This window comes from Chanodichthys erythropterus, chromosome 17 (assembly GCF_024489055.1).
Source record: "Chanodichthys erythropterus isolate Z2021 chromosome 17, ASM2448905v1, whole genome shotgun sequence".
Taxonomy (NCBI): Eukaryota; Metazoa; Chordata; class Actinopteri; order Cypriniformes; family Xenocyprididae; genus Chanodichthys; species Chanodichthys erythropterus.
In genome coordinates, this window is record NC_090237.1 from 7,975,066 (window position 1) to 7,995,747 (window position 20,682).

At 39.7% G+C, this 20,682-nt stretch overlaps 1 protein-coding gene and 1 long non-coding RNA gene across 6 annotated transcripts in view; one reads left to right on the top strand and one right to left on the bottom strand.

The window, feature by feature from the left end:
* Positions 1 to 20,682, top strand: part of arhgap35a (Rho GTPase activating protein 35a) — a 96,450-nt gene that overhangs the window by 48,561 nt on the left and 27,207 nt on the right. For all 5 annotated transcript variants that reach the window (XM_067365910.1, XM_067365909.1, XM_067365913.1 and 2 more), the window contains one exon: positions 15,757 to 19,891. In XM_067365910.1, coding sequence (XP_067222011.1) covers positions 16,148 to 19,891 — 3,744 coding nt within the window. In that variant the 5' untranslated portion in view covers positions 15,757 to 16,147. The remainder of the gene's footprint in view (positions 1 to 15,756; positions 19,892 to 20,682) is intronic.
* Positions 5,490 to 7,152, bottom strand: LOC137004883 (uncharacterized). Its single transcript, XR_010892190.1, has 3 exons — positions 6,751 to 7,152; positions 5,775 to 6,499; positions 5,490 to 5,523 (listed from the first exon to the last, which is right to left on the bottom strand). It is a non-coding gene; the product is annotated as an uncharacterized lncRNA (long non-coding RNA).

Genomic DNA, 20,682 nt, shown 5'->3' on the forward strand with positions numbered 1-20,682 from the left:
CCGGATTCAGCTAATCACTCAATTGGAATGATTCTTGAAATTCTTATCATGAAAGGTCATGGAAATTCATTTGTCAAAAAGTGTGAACCAGGGTGCTACAACATGGATTGAGGGTCGACAGACATTTTATTTAGTCTCTAGCTATGCAGCATTAGGTTTTTACCAAAACAAGTTTAAATCAAGCAAAGTATCTGTTTTTGGTTCATGGCTTGAGAGTGATCTAAAGCCCCCAACACCTGTGCCTTAGCACAATTAACTTGCCAATTGGCCTGTAAATCTCTGCTGTTAGTGGGATTGATTGGCAGCTGGGAAGGGAGTGTTCAACCCTGAAGGAAAGAGGCATTGTGTAATTACAATTGCCTCTTTGTGTGGTAGCGCCGTTGTGTACATTTGCACCTGCCTGTTTATGCGAGTGTTGAGGGTGTGTCTGTACACATTTTAGTGTTTGAATGCATACATTATAGTGTTTATATTTTATTTAGCCCCTATAAGGTTTATTCCACAACTGTTTGTTGACAGTAGTCCAGGATTCAATGCAATGCACCTGGAGGGTCACCTTTCTGTACACTTCAGCTTCAACACACCTGGAAGTTTTTAGTAATCCTGAAGACCTTGATTAGCTGGTTCAGGTATGTTTGATAAAAGTTGAAGATCCTGCAGATTGAACATTCCTGACCTTAAAGGATTAGATCACATTCACATAAAATTTTCCTGATAATTTACTCACCCCCATGTCATCCAAGATGTTCATGTCTTTCTTTCTTCAGTCGAAAAGATTGTTTTTGATGAAAACATTTCAGGATTATTCTCCTTATAGTGGACTTCAATGGACACCAAACGGTTGAAGGTCAAAATGACAGTTTCAGTGCAGCTTCAAAGGGCTTTAAATGATACCAGACGAGGAATAAGGGTCTTATCTAGTGTCATTTTCGAAAAAAATTTAAATGTATATGCTTTATATAAACAAATGATCACCTTTCTTTCGTATTCTTCCAAAAGCTTACACTGTATGTCCTACGTGTTCCCTATTCAACTTATGGAACGAATGCAGAATATACATTTGTATTTTGTATATACATTTGTATGAGTAAATTATCAGGAAAATTTTATTTGAAAGTGAACTAATCCATTAAGGGGGCAAATGACTGGAAGTCATTGATTTTCATTTGAGAGCTGGTGATTTGAGGTAGCAATAAGCCTTGTTTATACTTTTGCCTGGCTCCGCAGCGCGAGCTTCCATTGGCTGCGTGTGCTCCTCCCCAAATGGCTGAGGTGTTTATACTTGACGTGCCTTTGTATTATTCTTTGAATCGACAGGGGGCAACACTGAGTAATTGTTCGCACTCACCGCGATGATGTCATTTTCACCGTGCGCACTGTCGCGCTGTTGCAACGCAACATGTTGAGCAGATATCAACTTGACTGCTTTCAGTGTGAGTGGAGACAGTGAAGCTATTGTGAACCACTGTTTGGAGTTAGATATAGCAGTAGAGTTAGAACTACTACTAGAAATCAACAGTACAGTGACTTAGTGACCTTAAACAATTGAATTGTGTTAATCACTGTAAAGGCGCTTAAACACTAGAGTTTAGAGTAGGTAAGTGCTACAGTGAGATTGGTCCATCAGAAGGTCATAAACTCTGTTGTAGCCAGAAGATGTTTTATTCAGAAATCCATTGCCATTTAAACTTGCCCTCCTTTCCTCATATGGTTACATGCCTTTTGAATCAGATCAGAATAACATCTTAATTGGTCAACCACACTGTCAGTGCTTTTTATAACACGTATGCCTTCTCATCCAGCAGATTTAGACAAAGGTTTCATGTTCCTATCCATGCTCTCAAGTGAGGGAAGCCCCCAAACAACTCTGTCCATCTTAAACACCTGCTACAGCATCCTCAAGTTCAAGTTTTTTGGCCTGTTGTCAACTATCCCAAAAGGTAGGAAGAGTAGGCAAGAGTAAAAGCATGTTTTGAAGAGTGACTCCAGAAGGGACATTCAAATGAAGGTCATCTGATTTGCAAAGGCTGCGCAGTAGGTGCTGAGGACTGTGGAGGTTGGTGTGTGGCTGAGGGAAGAGGGAGCCCCTATCGCTGTCAGACCTGCCACCATGCCTGCTGGTGTGAGGAATTAATAGCTGTCATCACGCACGGCTCCCTGATGAGAAATATTTAGAGTCTTTATCGTGAGAGAGTCATGGTGTTAGAAAAGAGTTACAGCAGCTGACCTCAACTATTTCTCATTGCTCTACACTTCTTCCTTTAAACAGATCATTTTTTTCTCTGTTTTGTTGTTTTCCTTTCTCTTCAACCCTCCCTTTTTGACACACACACACACACACACACACTCTCTTTTTTCTTCTCCCTACTTACTAGAGCAGACCTCCGTACCAAGTTTCAGGCTGAGAAAAGTGTGTGCGTCTACTAGAGCGAGAGAGGAAGCTGTCTTACGGATTGGTCATGTTCACAATCTAGCTTCAATGAGAAATCCCCTGCTCGCCCTGCCATTACAAGCTTCTAGCACAAGAAAGCAAAACTCTGCGACCAAAAGGTCATTTTTAAAGTTAAACAGAGGAGGATGATATTTGCTGTGGTTAAACAAGTCAATAACCGATTTTGACTGCGAAACCGGGCAGTGTTAGGATCTAGTTCAGGGGTTTTATGGTTTCAATGGTTGCTTTTTTGTGTGTGTTTGTTAAGGGTGTCACGATTTCGATTTTAAATCGAAATCGACCGAAATTAAGTCACCATCTCGAACTTCGAATTAAAAAATGGAATCGTCGATGCTGCCGCGCCCCCATGTCGCGTCCGGTTGCTTGCCAAGCGGAAAAAAAACACTGCCAGTCAACCTCCTCTAACAGCCACTCAAAAGATAGCATGGCAACTGCAGATGCAGGAGAACCCCCTCCTCTTTCACTGAAGTCGCTGGTGTGGAAGTATTTTGGATTTCCAGTGAGTTATGTTGACAACGTTCGCGTTGTCGACAAAAAAAACAAGTTCGCAAGCTATGCTTATGTGCGTGTACCATACGAGTTTGCCGTCTTGTAAACATGTGCACGCGGCAGATGATGTCAAACACAAAGCTCACCTCATTCATGTGCAGCAATGGATAACACGAGGCTTTTATTTATTTTATTTGTTTATATGAAAATGTTGTACACTTCCCCATGTTAACAAACTTTCAAGACTATGTAGTTTATAAATGACCAACTTATAAAAACAAATTTATAGCTGTCTTTGTAAAGAAATTCTCACTATGCAGGTTCGAGCCGCTGCTGTGACGCTGTACAAATGCTTCCATTGTGAATACTCGCGCGTCTCTGCTGCCGCAGTGACGGTGTAGTTACGCTCATGCGCTGCGCACGCGACGCTCACGCTTGCAGTGTGAAACTGTGTGTTCACACCGCCGGCGGCGAGAGCGTCAAAGTGACGCTAGTCATTCATTTTCAATGAGAGCCGGCGGCGAGCTCCGGCGAGAGCGGCGCGGCGCGTCTTGGACGGTGAGAGCGGCGAGGAGAGTTGAAATTAGGTTAACTTTATGGTACTGAGCTATGACGCGGTTCGGCGGCAACCAATTAGAATGTAGAGGTCCTCGCTTGAGAGGCTTCCGATTGGTTGACGCGACTTGTCACTTACTTTGGCTCTGCTTTGACCCTCCCGTCGGCGGCGGTTTGAACGAACGGTACAGCGTTGTTGGCAAGGCGCCCAAGGCGAATGTTGACGCTCTCGCCGCTGGCGGTGTGAACGCACGGTTAGGAGTATCGGTCTTTGTCAGACACGTGATTTTGTTGTGTGTGACGTCACCGCGGCGCCATATTTGTGGTATCCCTGCTGACTGTGAGAATGAAAGAGATTACACGAGTTGAGATAACAAGCATATAACTCGCAAATATGAAAAAGCACAAGAACAAAGTTAAAATTTCATATCGCGATAAACTCACCAAAGATGCCAGGGACCGTTATTTGGAGAAATTTCCATCCATTCATAACATAGATCTGTACGAACTGACTGCAGTAAGTTGGAGTGCTACTGACCCCGCATTGCTACCTAAATCATCATACTTAAATATTGTTAACTGTCTTGTTTATGGCATAAACGCATAGTGAACAATTTAAAAACTATAAATCCCTCGAAGCTCACAGATATTTCACTAATGGGTGCAGGATTTATTTATGTTCTGAAGGAAGGACTGCGATAACAGTATAGTAACGATAATGATGATGATGTGTTAACTACCGTATATAACAAATACATGATTAAGGATGGTTTAGTGTTATCAGGAAGAATTTTGAACTAATACTACCCTTTTTTTCATGCATTTTTTTTTCTTTATTGCATTAAGTACATAAACCAATGTATAACACTATAAACATTGTTCCAATAAACAAGGCATCATCAGAGATGTATGTAGAATTTAATAGTGTATTTTATTATAGTACATTCTGATATAGTATACCTTTTAGAGCCAAAATAATTTGTAAATTATTGTCCTCCATCTACCTGTGTTGTCTGGGTCAATGACATTATGAGTCTTTTTTTTTGTCCAAAAGCCTTAATAATAATAAAAACAAAGATATGTCATGCAAGTTAAATATCTGATTTATAGATTGTGTATATTATTAATTATCCTATTAATACTATAAGTGCATATAACATAAATCTACAAATCACCCTGAAAAATTTTATTATACATGCTTTATTGTTCATGCAAGACTGGATAAAGCATCAGCACATTTTTACACTACAATTCTACAAAAGATTCAAACATGCGCAGAGGCACAAAAAAAAAAAAAAAAAAATTGTAATAACGCCATAAAGGTTCCCAGGTTTGGCAGACCCGTATAGTACATTAACATCATCTCCAAAACAAACATCAGACATCCTGTACATATCAAGTCGGTTTACTTCTGCACATGCAGATCACCATCTCCTCCAGCCTCCTGCATCTTCTCAGTGTGAAGATGATCACTCTCTCCAGCCTGATGGACCATAGTGTTAGCTGACTGACTTGGGTAAAGTTGGTTTTATATTCGCACATCCGTATTCAATAGCCTTGTTAATCACACTACACTGGACATTCAGTGGACATTCACAAGTAAATATGTCATTAAACAATACTTGCCTATTTTGATCGACTGTGAAAAATGTTATAAGTTGACAATCGTTGGTTGTCAATATCATGTCGCTGCTTAAAATTCGCAAACATTAATTTATTGCATATTTATTGGAAAGTCTCAATTTATCAGAAGTCTGAATGTGCAAATATAAAACCAACTTTACCCAAGTAGCTGACTGGATTGTTTTTCCTTACGTCTGTGTGTGCATCTCAATCAGCTCTGAGCTCTTGAATCAGTATATTGTGTATACAAATTTTGTGACTGAGACCGTCCTGATCAGTGCCCTAACTAATGAACTAGGGAGCTGATTGAGACACAGCCTGTGTTTAATGCTGATGTGGCCTTAATGTAGGGAGGGATGGTGTCCAGTTGGGGTCCAGTCTCCATAATCTTTAAGCAGGCTGATCTGCAATGAAATGAAAAGGTCCACAGACCACAGCTGTAAAAAGTAGTCAGAAAATAAGAATCAGTATATGGATACAGAGCAAAAATGTCGTACCTTAAGTATAAAAATGCTGTAGCAAAATTAAGAAAAAATGTAGACATATTCAAGTAAAGGGATTCAGTTTAAATTGACTTGTTTCATAGCACATACAATCCAAAACAATGCGTTGCTATAACGTTTTCTACTTTAGAAAACAGAAACCTCTAACTTACCTTTGTGAAATGTAGAAAGCAAACATACATGAATGGAGATATCTTGACGAAAGTGATGTCTCACCGCGGCAACCCATGCGATCCAGCGCCTGTTATTGCCTCTACATACTCTCCGTACAGCCTTTTTTCAAGTAGGAAACCGACTAAATCTAATCTCGTAGTAAAGTTTTTGACATTTTCTATCGTGGGACATATTATTGCAGCTTTTCACACAACAAAAGTGTGCCATTTTTACAATGAAAAGTAGCCAAAGAAGAAACAACTCTGCACTGATACAGAGATTGTTTGGATACCTCAGAAATGGCGGCGACACCCATAATGCACTTCGGTTTTCACGAGTGTGACGTCACCTGACAAAGACCGATCGTTGGTTGTCAATATCATGTCGCTGCTTAAAATTCGCAAACATTAATTTATTGCATATTTATTGGAAAGTCTCAATTTATCAGAAGTCTGAATGTGCAAATATAAAACCAACTTTACCCAAGTAGCTGACTGGATTGTTTTTCCTTACGTCTGTGTGTGCATCTCAATCAGCTCTGAGCTCTTGAATCAGTATATTGTGTATACAAATTTTGTGACTGAGACCGTCCTGATCAGTGCCCTAACTAATGAACTAGGGAGCTGATTGAGACACAGCCTGTGTTTAATGCTGATGTGGCCTTAATGTAGGGAGGGATGGTGTCCAGTTGGGGTCAGTCTCCATAATCTTTAAGCAGGCTGATCTGCAATGAAATGAAAAGGTCCACAGACCACAGCTGTAAAAAGTAGTCAGAAAATAAGAATCAGTATATGGATACAGAGCAAAAATGTCGTACCTTAAGTATAAAAATGCTGTAGCAAAATTAAGAAAAAATGTAGACATATTCAAGTAAAGGGATTCAGTTTAAATTGACTTGTTTCATAGCACATACAATCCAAAACAATGCGTTGCTATAACGTTTTCTACTTTAGAAAACAGAAACCTCTAACTTACCTTTGTGAAATGTAGAAAGCAAACATACATGAATGGAGATATCTTGACGAAAGTGATGTCTCACCGCGGCAACCCATGCGATCCAGCGCCTGTTATTGCCTCTACATACTCTCCGTACAGCCTTTTTTCAAGTAGGAAACCGACTAAATCTAATCTCGTAGTAAAGTTTTTGACATTTTCTATCGTGGGACATATTATTGCAGCTTTTCACACAACAAAAGTGTGCCATTTTTACAATGAAAAGTAGCCAAAGAAGAAACAACTCTGCACTGATACAGAGATTGTTTGGATACCTCAGAAATGGCGGCGACACCCATAATGCACTTCGGTTTTCACGAGTGTGACGTCACCTGACAAAGACCGATTCATAGCCGCAGACATGTGACCTTATTCGGTGGTGGAAAACTCCAATCCCAAGTAGAACGCATCTCACAGCTACGGTGATTATATTGCATAAAAGTCTAGTCTGAAAAATGGCATAGCAACCTGTGCTTTAAAAAAATAAATGTAAAAATCGAGAATCGAATCGAACCGTGACCTTAGAATCGAAAATGTAATCGAATCGAGGATTTGGAGAATCGTGACACCCCTAGTGTTTGTGTATGTGGTTAACTGCATTATATCATGCCTGAAAAGCCAGCAATACTGGAAATATATAGATGCAAAGAGTGCTCTATTAATCCAGAGTAATCCAGCATGCTTTGCATCCAAACCCTTTCTGGCCATGGTGAGATTATAATCTCAGGTAGTGGCCTGGCTGTTTATAATGTAGCTTTGAGTCATGGGTTTGTTTGCCTTTGTGTTACTACAGTAGTGATCAACTGACAAGTACTGACACAAAGGTGAACTGCCACTTTTGTTAATCAACCAAGCCGGTACAGTTCAGACCAGTGGTTTTCAAACTGTTCCTGGAGTCTCCTCTGGACTGCACATTTTGGATATCCCTCTTATTTAACCTAATCTCATTGGTTGATTGGTGGGTTCATTATTATTCTGAATGAAAAACATAACTCTTAGAAAAATACAACTAACCATTTGCAGGTTCTCTATTAGCATTGGGTTTAGGGTTGCAAAATTCTGGGAATTTTTCAAAGCTGGAAACTTTCCATGGGAATTAACGGGAATATATGGGAATATATTGGAATTAACGGGAATATATGGGAATAAACACGGAATTTGCAAAATTGCAGGTTAGCCTATAACAGGGTACTTAAATGTAGTTGGAAGAAACATCTTGCAGTATAATTTTGGTTAAAACAACCATATTTAATGCAATTTTAGTTGAATTTTTATCCTGCACATTCCTCAATCACATTCACACAGCACACTACTTACTGCAGGGCTATTGAGGCCACACCCCCTACATGTATTGTGCATTCCCCCAGTCCATAACATGCACATTTGATCACAAATACAAAAAAAAAACCCTGTAATATTGTGAAACATAACTACAATTTAAAATAATGGGTTTCTATTTTGATATACATAAAAATATAATTTATTTATGTGATGCAAAGCTGAATTTTCAGCATAATTTCTTCAGTCTTCAGTGTCACATGATCCTTCAGAAATCATTCTAACATGCTAATTTGATACTCAATTATCAATGTTTGAAACAGTCGTGATACTTTTTCCAGGATTCTTTGAATAAAAAGTTAAAGAACAGCATTTATTTAAAATAGAAATCTTTTGTAACAATATACACTACCGTTCAAAATTTGGGGGACAGTAATTTTTTTTTTTTTTTGAAAGAAATGAATACTTTTATTCAGCAAGGATGTGTGAAATTGATAAAAAGTTATATTAAAGTGATATTATTAGAAAATAATTCTATTTTGAATAAATCCTGTTCTTTTTAACTTTTTATTAATCAGTGAATCCTGAAAATAGTATTACAAGTTTTCAAAAAAATATTCAGCAGCACAACTGTTTCCAACAATGATAATAACTGAGTATCAAATCAGCATGTTAGAATGATTTCTGAAGAATCATGTGACACTGAAATAAATAACTCATAACAATTGCTGCAATAAAAATATATTTATTTTACATATTTACTAAATTAGACTTAATTGAATGTGAAAAATAAATAACTGTTATTTCAACAAAATGTTTATATTTGTTTTTATATGATACATTCTTTATAAAAATTTTTATAAATTTCCCAAAATTTCCAATCAATTCCCATAAATTCCTGTTAAGTTTCCAAATTGGAATATTTCCAAAATTCCCCAGGTTAAGTTCCCGTGGAAAGTTTCCGGAAACTTTCCAGCCCTTTGCAACCCTAATTGGGTTTAAATCCAGAATATTACCAAATAAATGCTTTTACGTTTCTCTTTGAAACCAAATCTTCCGCCATCGTCTTGTCAGTCAGCTCCTCACTCTCATGATAAATGAAATCTGACTCCTGCTGCTGATCTGTGCTGCGACGCTCGTTCAGCTCACTCTGCATTGAGCAGGCATGTTCAGTTTTTAATTGTAGTGTCTGTTCTCTAACTGAACTAAATGATTTTTATTACTTAAAAAAAATCAAAACGACAGTGGTGGGCGGTGCCGCACTGAGCAAATGATGTAACCTGTGTTGCGGCTGAACACCGGTAACACCGACTATGGCAGCAAGCCTACCGGTGGGTGTGTTGGTGTAACAAATGCACTGTGTATGTGATTGATGCTGGTACATTTACTTTTGATGTGATTCATATGTATGCTTTCTGACATCCTAGTCGGTGTGCATTATGCCTACTGGATCACCCATTTTATAGCAGTGGAGCAACATTTACTTTAGCCTCTCTGTTCTGGATATGGAGAGAATACAGTCTCTCCCCCTCCCTGGCCATTCTAGCTGAATATTTTACACATCTTCATTCCCCTTTGTTCATCCTCCCATCCCTGTGCAAATCTCTCTCTTGCTCTCTCCACTGCAGCATTAGACTCTCTCCCCAAGCAGGAAGTGTTGTCCGTGCAAAAGCTCTGTTCCTCAGCGCCCCAGGCACTGCTCTAATGGAGTCCAGGTCTCGAGAGGGATCAGGGTGGGGGGAAATGGATGAGTAGACTATCTGCTCTTACGACCATGTTAGTGCTGATTCGGTTGGAGGAATGGGTTTGCAAGGAGCATCAGTCAAACTAAACCGTGTTTACCTCACTCTTGTCTTGCTTTGTCACCATCGCCAGCTCTGTCGGCTATAATTCTTTTATGAAATTTGGCATTGACGAGGACAGGCCGGAAATGGAAAGGGCCTAGGCACCGGCCCTGTGGGACACTGCATGAATGACCTCTCATTTTCTATGCTGCGTGGCTACAGTAAAGATAACAGCATAGAGGAGTGGAATGCTTTTTCATACAAAGCTGATGCTGGACCAATATTTCTTCTTATAATTTCAGGGCTCTGGTACGTCATTAAGAATAATACAAACACCAGCACGTCGTTTTCGCATGGTAATACTCTCTCAACAAACCTGTCTTCAATACCCAAACAATACGTATCTCTGATTTACTGATGTTCAGCAACGTTTTCAATCTTTGCTTCTTTTGAAGAGAATATAAAAGACCAATTGATCTGCGAGAGCGTGTAAGTGGATGTTTACAGCTTGTCAGGCTGATTATGTGTGTGAATGTCTGTTTAGACAGACTTCTTCAAAGTAGTATGACAGGAAACAAATTGTAGTTTTCATTTCTGTTTGTATTAATTATAGTCTTTGAAATTGCTTTTGTCTGCTGCATTTTACTGTCCTAAGACCTATTTAGAAGGGCTGTATTGTTGTTCTCTAGTTTGATTGTGTTGGCTATGAAGTTGTGGCTGATGGGACTTAAACAGTCAGCCAACAATGGGCTTTTTTTTCTTCAGAGAGAGGCTTCAACACTCTAGCCTGTTTTTTATTGTTGTCTTAGTCTTGCTTACATAACAAAACTCAGGGAGACTTTGTAACACTCAAAAAACTAAAAGGCATACTGCACAAATGTCTTGTTACTTCTCTAAAAGCAGTCCTTATCTGATGCAACCATAACCTTAAGATCAGAAAGAAACAGTCCTGCAAAGCTTTACATCTCTCAGACCTTAGAGTATGGATTCCTCCCTTTGATCAGTTTGGCTTCTACCATTATTTTTAGCTTATGTGCAGGTCAGGGCCATGGCTGGAGGAATGCGATCTAATTTTAACCATAGCCTAAAGCTAAAAAAAAAAAAAAAAAACGTGGGGTTTAAACCTTAACTGTCCCTTAAAAGACTAAACTACTCTTTAAAGAAGCTTTGGAATGCCCTGATCCCTTATTGTTGCCCCCTCTCATTTAGTTGGCGGCAATAACATTTCAATAACTACATGCTGTTTTGGTTTAGTTAGCAACCATCTCTCACATGATCTTCCTTACGGCTGCCAGCCGGACCCCCATCTCCGTTTTTCACACTACTACTCATTATGTATATATGCCATGTTTGAGGACAAGTCCAGGCATATCCTCATCTTTTAGTGACTGTGTCCCAACATGAATGATGGGGTGAAGTCCTCAAGCCTGCAGGCTACATGCTAACCTAGCTTTGGCTTGATGGACCATATCATGTTTTATCCAAACATGGCCATGGATATGATTGTATCTCACCTCTTATTGGTGGATTCTGGAACATCTGCTAGATGATACCTTTTCCCATTTTTTGCAGACTTGCTTTGGTTGTCTAGAAGATTGTAGGGTGTTCCATTTGATGTAGCCTCTATGTGCCCTCAATGCACACTGAAGCAAACTCATAGCGAGCAAGTATAGTATTTTTTTATTAGATATTTAAGATATGCTTGTAGAATAACCTGCACAATGATATGAATAAAAAAATACATGATTTAGGCCTCTTGTGTCTCGTTTCAGCTGAACTTGCCATGAGCTTGCACATGCATAATGACAATAAGCTGCTAAATGTTTCTTTATAAAGATAGACCAACTGTTGGTACACCACTATAAAAATGAAGCCAAAAAAGATAAGGAATTAATTAAACCTGACAAAGGAGGATGGGATAATAAAGATATGCCAATGAATGCTCATTGGTTGAGCAAAGTTGTAAACAAGTGGTAAGACTGTATAAGAAAGAATGAGAAGTTTTGAACAAGAGCGTTAGATATTCTGCAGGCATCTCGGCTTTGTTGTCTCCACCAATAAAGTCTAAGCTTTGGCATCTGGAACTACATGACTCAAGTGACTTTCTTGCAAAGAGGAGAAGACTTTTTCCATGACACAAGTAGCAGGAGCATTATCACATTTTTATGGATGTGGAAACCCAATCCAACTTGTATGTGAACATTTTCACTTTGGTTTCCTTTTTTATAATAAATTGTAATTATGGCAACACTTTATTTTAGGGTCTTTTAACTAGTTGCTTATTAGCATGCATAGTACTAGAATGTTGGCTGTTTATTAGTACTTGTTAAGCACATATTAATGCCTTATTTAGGGCTGGGGGATATATCGCATGCAATTGTCACGCGCATTTCGTCAGTAAAGCCGGTACCCTGATTACCGCTAAATCGCCATCACCTGCTTTCAAATGGAGCGGCATTTAATAGACAGAGCCGTAGATCACTGATAAGCCACGCAATATCGCGTACATTATCGCAGATATCGAATTCGATAATGAACGCAATATTGCGTGGCTTATCAGTGATCTACGGCTCTGTCTATTAAATGCCGCTCCATTTGAAAGCAGGTGATGGCGATTTAGCGGTAATCAGGGTACCGGCTTTACTGACGAAATGCGCGTGACAATTGCATGCGATATATCACCCAGCCCTAGCCTTATTCTACATTCTTAATCCTACCCAATACCTAACCTTAACAACTACCTTACTAACTATTAATAAGAGGTTAGTTAAAGGTTAAAGTCACTGTTAATAGTAAATATGTGTTCCCTATACTATTACTGTTAAATTTGAACACCAGAGCAGTTGTTCGACAAATGCTCAGAACTGTACATTGACAGGAACAGTTATTTAGTGCTTGAAAGTCTGCTTGAAGTGCTTGAATTTTTATTAGTTGATTTTGTATCAACTAAATTGGCCATCTGTTTTCATGTTTGTGATGTCTATGATTTGTTTGTTGCAGCATTAGCTCATCAGTGGAAAAACACAGGCTGATTTGGCTCTCAACTTTAGCTGTTGTAATTTTATCTTGTTCTTAGCACTAATAGCATGCTGAACATGGAAAGACAAAGAAATGCATAGAATTACACAGCTGGGACAGATCAGATGTGGCTCTTGTGCTGGCAGCAAAGTGAGTGTTTTTGAGAGCCAGGTCCTGAAGAGCTGAAGAATAATGAGCACTTCCTTAATTAGACTAATGACTTTCACAATTGGTCTTTGAACCAGCAAGCATGGCATCACTTGTCATGTTGGTGACCCAACAGAATAGATGCACTGATTTTTTTCTTTTTTTTTTCTTTTCCTTTTGGTCCCAGAAGCCAGGAGTCACCACCTGGTTGTGCATGTGTATGTGTGTCTGTCAGTGACACATGGGTCATCATTGGCTGATCTGTATCCAGGCAGCTGTCATGGTTGTTGGTTAATATTGTTTTTTTTTTTTTAACTTGAGAGCTCTCAAGTGTTCCTCTGGTAAAATGGATTTTCAAGCCACAAAATGCATTCTCATATCTTTTCTTCCTCATTGTTACATCATGGATATTTAATATGGAAATCATTAACATGGGTCCCACTTATGGCAACCTGTTCTTGAGCATGATTGCATGATTACCTGTCCTCTATCAGCATGAATGATATAATTACTCCCTGATAGCTTACTAACTGATAACCACATCAGCGATGTCCTCATGATTGTGATTGGCTACAGGAGACTACGAAAAATAGAATAATTGAAGTCTCACTGGATGAATATAATGACTCAAATCAAAAGACTGTATGAGAGTGTTTTCAGGAAATGGACAAAAAACTTAATTTAGTAATTGATTACTGTCTTTAATTTTTAATAAGTAAAGACTGTCTAAAATATGTGTAGCACTTTATTCAAGATTAAGGTGGGGTGGAGTTATGAGGTTGTACAGACAGAGGAACCAATAATAGTGTTTTTTAATACTTTTCATTTATTTAAATATTTGCAAAACCCACAGGCAGACGTAAAGGGTGACAAAAAGTAATGATTTAAAAAAAAAAAAGAAAAGATGAAATAGAAATATGGAGATACAAGGTTTCCACTCGACAGCGATGATATTATATATTTGATTTTTTTTTATATATATATATATATATTAGATTCTGTGGTCCTTCTCTGTGGGATACCGTGGTCTTGAGCAGCGCAAATGTAATATTTAATGTATGAAATTGAGATGATGTTCCTGAGCTGTTGTGTTAAGGGAGCTTGTCAATGTTAAACAAACGTTATGCTGCCACACCCACAGCACTACATTGCACAGTGGCTCTCCACCTTGTTTTTACTATAGTGGAGGAGTAGAATGACAAATCCATTCTTGACATTTCAGGCCTTTTTTTCTGGGTAAGCTAGCATACCTCACTTTATGTTTGCACCGTTGCAAGTGTCCATTGATTGCTGGCTAATCGTACTGCAGCAAAAGCTGAAAATGTTTTTGAGAGAGTGATGTGAGCATGGTTCCACTGGTCTTATCACCAATCCGACATTGAATTACATGCCAAGGCTCAAACTTTGATACCTTTTTCCACTCAGATGTGAAATGTCAGAAATTGAAACACAGTGTTAAAAACTTTTACATGTTTTTTTTTATTATTATTATTATTATTTCAAGAATGCTGGCCCGGTATACAGAAGCTATTTTGCCTGAGCAAATTCGCCACAGCAGAATCATTACATTTGGCCCAGACTGTGACAGGGACATCTATAACTGCAATTATGTGTCGTTTGTGATCGCTAGATGTAGTGCTTTAAGAGCTGTCATCACTGTCAGCACATTTACCTAGTTTTGTCTCCCAGTTGCTGATGTTGATCTGGGATATGGAGGTCTGCGGCACCTCTTCTGTAGTGCCTGTCCTTGGTGTAGACCCAAACAATTATTTCTGTTTTGTCCCAATTTTTGTCCCAAGTACCTTGTTTTATATAATATATATATTATATAATATATAATATATATATATATATATATAATATACTATAAAATTTTATATAATATTGTGTGTGTTTCCTAAACAAAAAGCAAAATAACTATCAACAGGTTGAGGATTCTTTTTACTCTTTTCACTGCATTCTGTAATTACAGCCACGTCTTTTTTGGTTTGTCTCTGCATTTGGCTGACTGTTGGGACTCAGGATTTTAAGAACAGCGTAATTGCTCCTTTGAGCTCTTGTCATCTATTGTCCAGAGGGTTCTATTCTCTTTCGTAGATTTCTACAGGCCTTGACTTAATTTGTTTTGGTATCCACAAGCTTTCACCCTGTTAATGTTAATTAAGTTGTTAAAGTCGTTTTGTAAATGATTTTTGAGACTTTTTGAGATCATTTTTGAAAAGCAGCCAATATGCAGTGCTTTCTATTAAGGGCGATTTGTGTTTCCCTGGTTGCCTAATTAAAACTGTATCTTTGAAGCACTTACCACAGCTTTCATCGGTGTTGTGTGTATATGTTTGGGGATTAGAATGTGATGCCTTGTAGGGTTGAATCAATACAAAAAAAAATTGACTTTGATATGATACCAGCCTCTTGTTCCTTGGTATTGATACCTTTTAGGTTACACAAACAACCCTGTACAACTTATGAAGTAAAACGGGGATGGGTGGTGCCAAAATAATCAAATTCTTTGTAACTTTGCATATCCCTTACTGTACTGTAGTAAATTTCAACAGCCAATACAAAGTCATTCATCTTGATGCAAAAACGTACAGCTTTATAGTCATATCTGATCGAACTTGAACAATATTCCTAGATATTTCATTAATGAAAATGTAATGGATGAATTATTTTACCTTGCTTTTTATTTAAATTGTCTCTTTTGTAGTTATTTTTTTTTTTTTTCAAAAAGTAATTGTACTGTCTGTTTTATTTTTTGCAGGGTCAGATCCAGTCTGGGCAAAACTGAAACCTACAATATTTCTTTGTCAAAGTGCCCCTAAAGAGAGAAGATGGGCTGGAATATTACCACCTGCAGCACACCTGCCTAAGTCCACAGGGACTCCTCTCCCCCACCCTCAATCCCCATTCCCTTTTTCCCTTTTTAAACCTCTGCCAAAATCGTGAATGGCCAGATGACTGTGGATTTATAGTTTGATCATTAACGGGATTGGACAGACATACCCTACATGGAAAAAAATCCCTAAAGCAACTTTCAGGATCATTAGAAATAAATTATTTGCCAGGCCTGAAAGCATTTGGATGGAACCTCAGCCCAGCAGCTTTCAAACTAGAGCTTCTGGGAATGGCAAGATGAGCGCTGTCATACGGTGATGATGGCAAAAAAACAAGATGCCCGGGCACTAACCTACAACCTTGTTGTGGTAGGTTTGTCCGGGACTGAAAAGGAGAAGGGGCAGTGTGGGGTAGGCAAGTCCTGCCTTTGTAATCGCTTTGTTCGCCCCAGTGCTGATGACTTTTATTTGGACCACACATCTGTTTTAAGCACAAGTGACTTTGGTGGTAGAGTGGTAAACAATGACCACTTCCTGTTTTGGGGCGAGGCGGTACGAATGTTGGAGGATGGTGCTGAATGTCGAATGCATGTGGTGGAACAGACAGAGTTTATTGATGACCAAACGTTCCAGCCACACCGAAGCACTGCCTTACAGCCCTATATCAAGCGGGCAGCTTCCCCTAAACTGGCCTCTGCTGAGAAGCTTATGTATTTCTGCACAGATCAACTAGGACTAGAGCAAGACTTTGAGCAGAAGCAAATGCCTGAAGGCAAGCTTTTAGTGGATGGATTCTTACTCTGTGTAGATGTAAGCAGGGGTATGAACCGAAACTTTGATGACCAGATGAAGTTCGTCACCAATCTATATAACCAGCTAGGTAAGACCAAGAAGCCAGTTGTACTTGTCTTGACCAAGTGTGATGAAGGGGTTGAGCGGTACATTAAAGACTCTCACACCTTTGCCTTGACCAAGAAGAATTTGCAGGTAGTTGAGACCTCAGCACGCTCTAACGTTAATGTTGACCTTGCCTTCCTTACCTTGGTGCAGTTGATAGATAAGAGTAGAGGGAAGCCCAAGATCATTCCTTACTTTGAAGCCCTCAAGCAGCAGAGTCAGCAGATAGCATCCGCTAAGGACCGCTATGAGTGGCTGGTTAGCCGAATTGTGAAGAACCATAATGAAACATGGCCCAACACCAACCGTAGAATGCAGACATCACCTGAATACAAAGAGTATGTCTTCCTTGAGGGTACTTCCAAGGCCAAGAAACTATTCCAGCAACATGTACACAGACTCAAGCAAGAGCATATAGAAAAGCGACGTAGAATTTATCTTAGCACACTCCCACAGGCTCTCAACTCATTGGTTCCAGACCTGGATGAGATTGATCACCTGAGCTGGTCAGGAGTCCAGAAAGTTCTCGAGACTAAGCGGGAGTTCTCCCACTGGTTTGTCATATTGGATGACACACCATGGGAAACTACACCACACATTGACAACATGGAGGATGAACGCATTCCCCAGGACCTTTTGGAAACCCCTGCCGCAGAGGCAATCTATGAGAGTCACTTGGAACACCTGCGCAATGAGCGAAAGAGGGCAGAAATGCGTTTTGAGTTCAAAGAGAAACTTGCATCTTCGCCATTTGTTACACCTGGCAAACCTTGGGAGGAAGCTCGTAGCTTCATCATGAATGAGGAGTTTTATCAGTGGCTGGAGGAGCCAGAGTACCTTGATATCTATAACAAATACCAGAAGATTATTATTGACCAAGCCAAAGAGGACTTCCAAGAGCTTTTGCTGGAGTACTCTGAGTTGTTTTATGAGCTTGAAGTTGATGCCAAGCCCAGTAAAGAAAAAATGGGTGCCATCCAAGAGGTTCTTGGAGAAGAGCAGAGGTTCAAGGCTCTCCAAAAGCTTCAGGCTGAGAGAGATGCCCTGGTGCTCAAACATATCCATTTTGTATACCATCCAACTAAGGAAACCTGTCCTAGTAGTCCACATTGTGTGGATGGCAAAATTGAGCAACACTTAGCCCTTCGTTTTCCCACTCGATATTCCTTTGATGGGAGCTCAAAATCACAGTTTGGTGAGGGAAAGGTAGATAGAATTAATCTCGTAATTCTTGGCAAAGATGGACTTGCAAGAGAGTTAGCTAATGAGATCAGAGCACTGTGCACCAACGATGAACGGTTTGTGCTAGATGGAAGGACTTATGAACTGGCTCTTCGACCTATAGAAGGAAATGTACGCCTTCCAGTAAATTCCTTCCATACCCCCACTTTCACACCACATGGTTGCATCTGCCTCTACAACTCAAAGGAATCCTTATCCTATGTTGTTGACAGTATTGAGAAATTACGAGAATCAACCATAGGCCGAAGGGACACTAATCTAGTTCAGCTTCCCTTGTCTCTTCTGTTGGTCACCAAAAGAGGTGTTGGTTCAATTTCTGACATTGGGGGTGAAACCGCACAAAGCCTCATCCAACACGGTCAACAAGTGGCTGGCAAATTTCAGTGCAGTTATTTAGAGCCTGCTTCCCCAGGTGTGGGCTACGGACGCAATATAAATGAGAAACATTTAAACCAGATTCTCAAAGGTCTGTTAGACACACGAAGACCGTCAGTTAGTCTTGGCAGTAGCTCCCCACCCTTGTTGCCTGCACTTGCAGGTTTCAGAGACAGTCAGCAGAACACAGAGGCTGACTTACGAATTGTAATGTGTCTAATGTGTGGAGATACTTATGATGTTGACCAGCTTCTTTCACCATTCTTGCTGCCCCAGCACTGTCGGCCCTCTTCCAATCTATCCAGTGGAACATCAGTTCTGTTGGATTTATCTATTGCCGGCCAAAGGCAAAGCATTGATCTTGGTGTTCTATCTTACCACTCATCTTTTTCCTTGCGTAAAAGCAGATTGGTGCATGGTTACATAGCAGTGTACTCAGCCAAACGAAAGGCTTCCATGGAAACCCTTTGTGCCTTCCTTTGTGAGGTCCAAGACATTATTCCAGTGCAGTTGCTTGCTGTTGCAGAGACTCAGTCGGAACTTGCGGACTCTGAGGCTGTCCGAGAGCAGCTTGCCCAAGGGGAGGAACTGGCCCATGAAATTGATGCACGTTTCATCTCTGTGATCTGTGGACCTGGTGGTGTGGTGGGAGGATTGCATCGGATAGACCACTTCCAGCCATTCTTCAAGGAGGTAGTGGAGAAAAAAACCATTGTAGAGGCAACACATATGTATGACAATGTTGCAGAGAATGTCACCAGTAGTGAGAATGTTTCTTCACCTCGATGTGGCTCTCCAAGCATCACATTGCTGGACTCTGAGGATGACATTGAGCCCTCCCCACCATATCCCACCCTAAGGGATGATGGCACCTTGACCCATGGTGGAGGTTTCAAGCTCCCTGATTTGGAAGGTGATGCCTTCTCGCTCATCTCTGATATCACCACTTTTGAAAACAAGCTTAACAACAAAGTCCCACCTCAGGTGCGACCAAAGCCCAATGTCACCTTTGACATTCCCAAACCCCAAAACATCAGTTCATACATGGACCTGGGCCTACATGGACATAACAGGCGCTCATTAGTCACCTGGCCACCAGGAACTGAAGGTGGTTATGATCCATCTGACTATGCTGAGCCCATGGATGCAGTAGCAAAGCCTCGTCCCACAGAAGAGGAGAATATTTATTCTGTACCACATGACAGCACACAGGGCAAGATCATCACTATTCGCAATGCAAACAAGAGTCATTCTAATGGTGCAGGAAATGGATCAGACAGCGAGGCTGATAGCAGTTCATTAGAGCGTAGAAGAAAACTGTCTGCTCTTGGAGTTAAACCTCGGCTATATCGTGATCGCTCCAAACGTCTTGGAAAGTTTAGCAGCTTCCGCACAAGCTTTATTGGCAGTGATGATGAGCTTGGAGGTCTCCCCAAGACTAAAGAGGATGAGCTTGGTGCACAGAAAGGAGACAGTTCCTTAAATGAAGAAGGCGAGGACCCAAAGAGGAGGAATATCTTGAGAAGTCTTGGTAGAAGAACTACAAAGGTAAATTTTATGGCATTTTTTTTTTTTTCATTTTTTTTTTTTTTTTACATTAATTTTGGAATTATATTTCATGGTCTCATATATTGTAAAGAGCACATTTACAGACAAACTTTTAAGATGATCTTAATTATTTAATTGATTCAAACAATCAATTAAATCAATCAATTAAATATAGCAGATATTAAAAAGTCAGTTTGGACCCAGTAGTCTACTTTTGTGAGACTAATTATCATAGCGATTGGTATTTTTAACTTCACCTTATTTACCTTGTGATTTTTAGATTTAGATATGAAAACAGTTGCAACTGTATTTACTTTAGATCAACAGAAAAATGTACACCTTGATTTGATTTCAATGCCTAAAAAAAAGTATACAAAATCATATCCATATAAAAATAAAATTAACTCACAACACCTACTTTAACTCTACAGCATGGCCTTAACAATGCCTTGTAGGTTGCTTTTGATTTTTGATTTTTTGCAGGGAATACTACTATAGTTCCCATAATACACTGTATTCACACAAGCAGAAATTTTAGTGACTGCTGTTCTTTTCAAGCATGTTACAGCCTAAGGGCATATGAAAGGATTGAGCCACCAGCTCTTCTCATTGAACAGCAGTGTCTTTATTATTTCAGTGGGGTTAGAATGAGGCCATTGGGTTAAATCACCTTGCTTGCATCAATTGCCTTATGGGACTGATCCATAAAGGAACCCATAAAAAAACAGCAACCTAGTAGCCCCAGGGATCTGTACTGGTTTAAGCTCTGTTCAACAAAGAGTGTCCCTTTC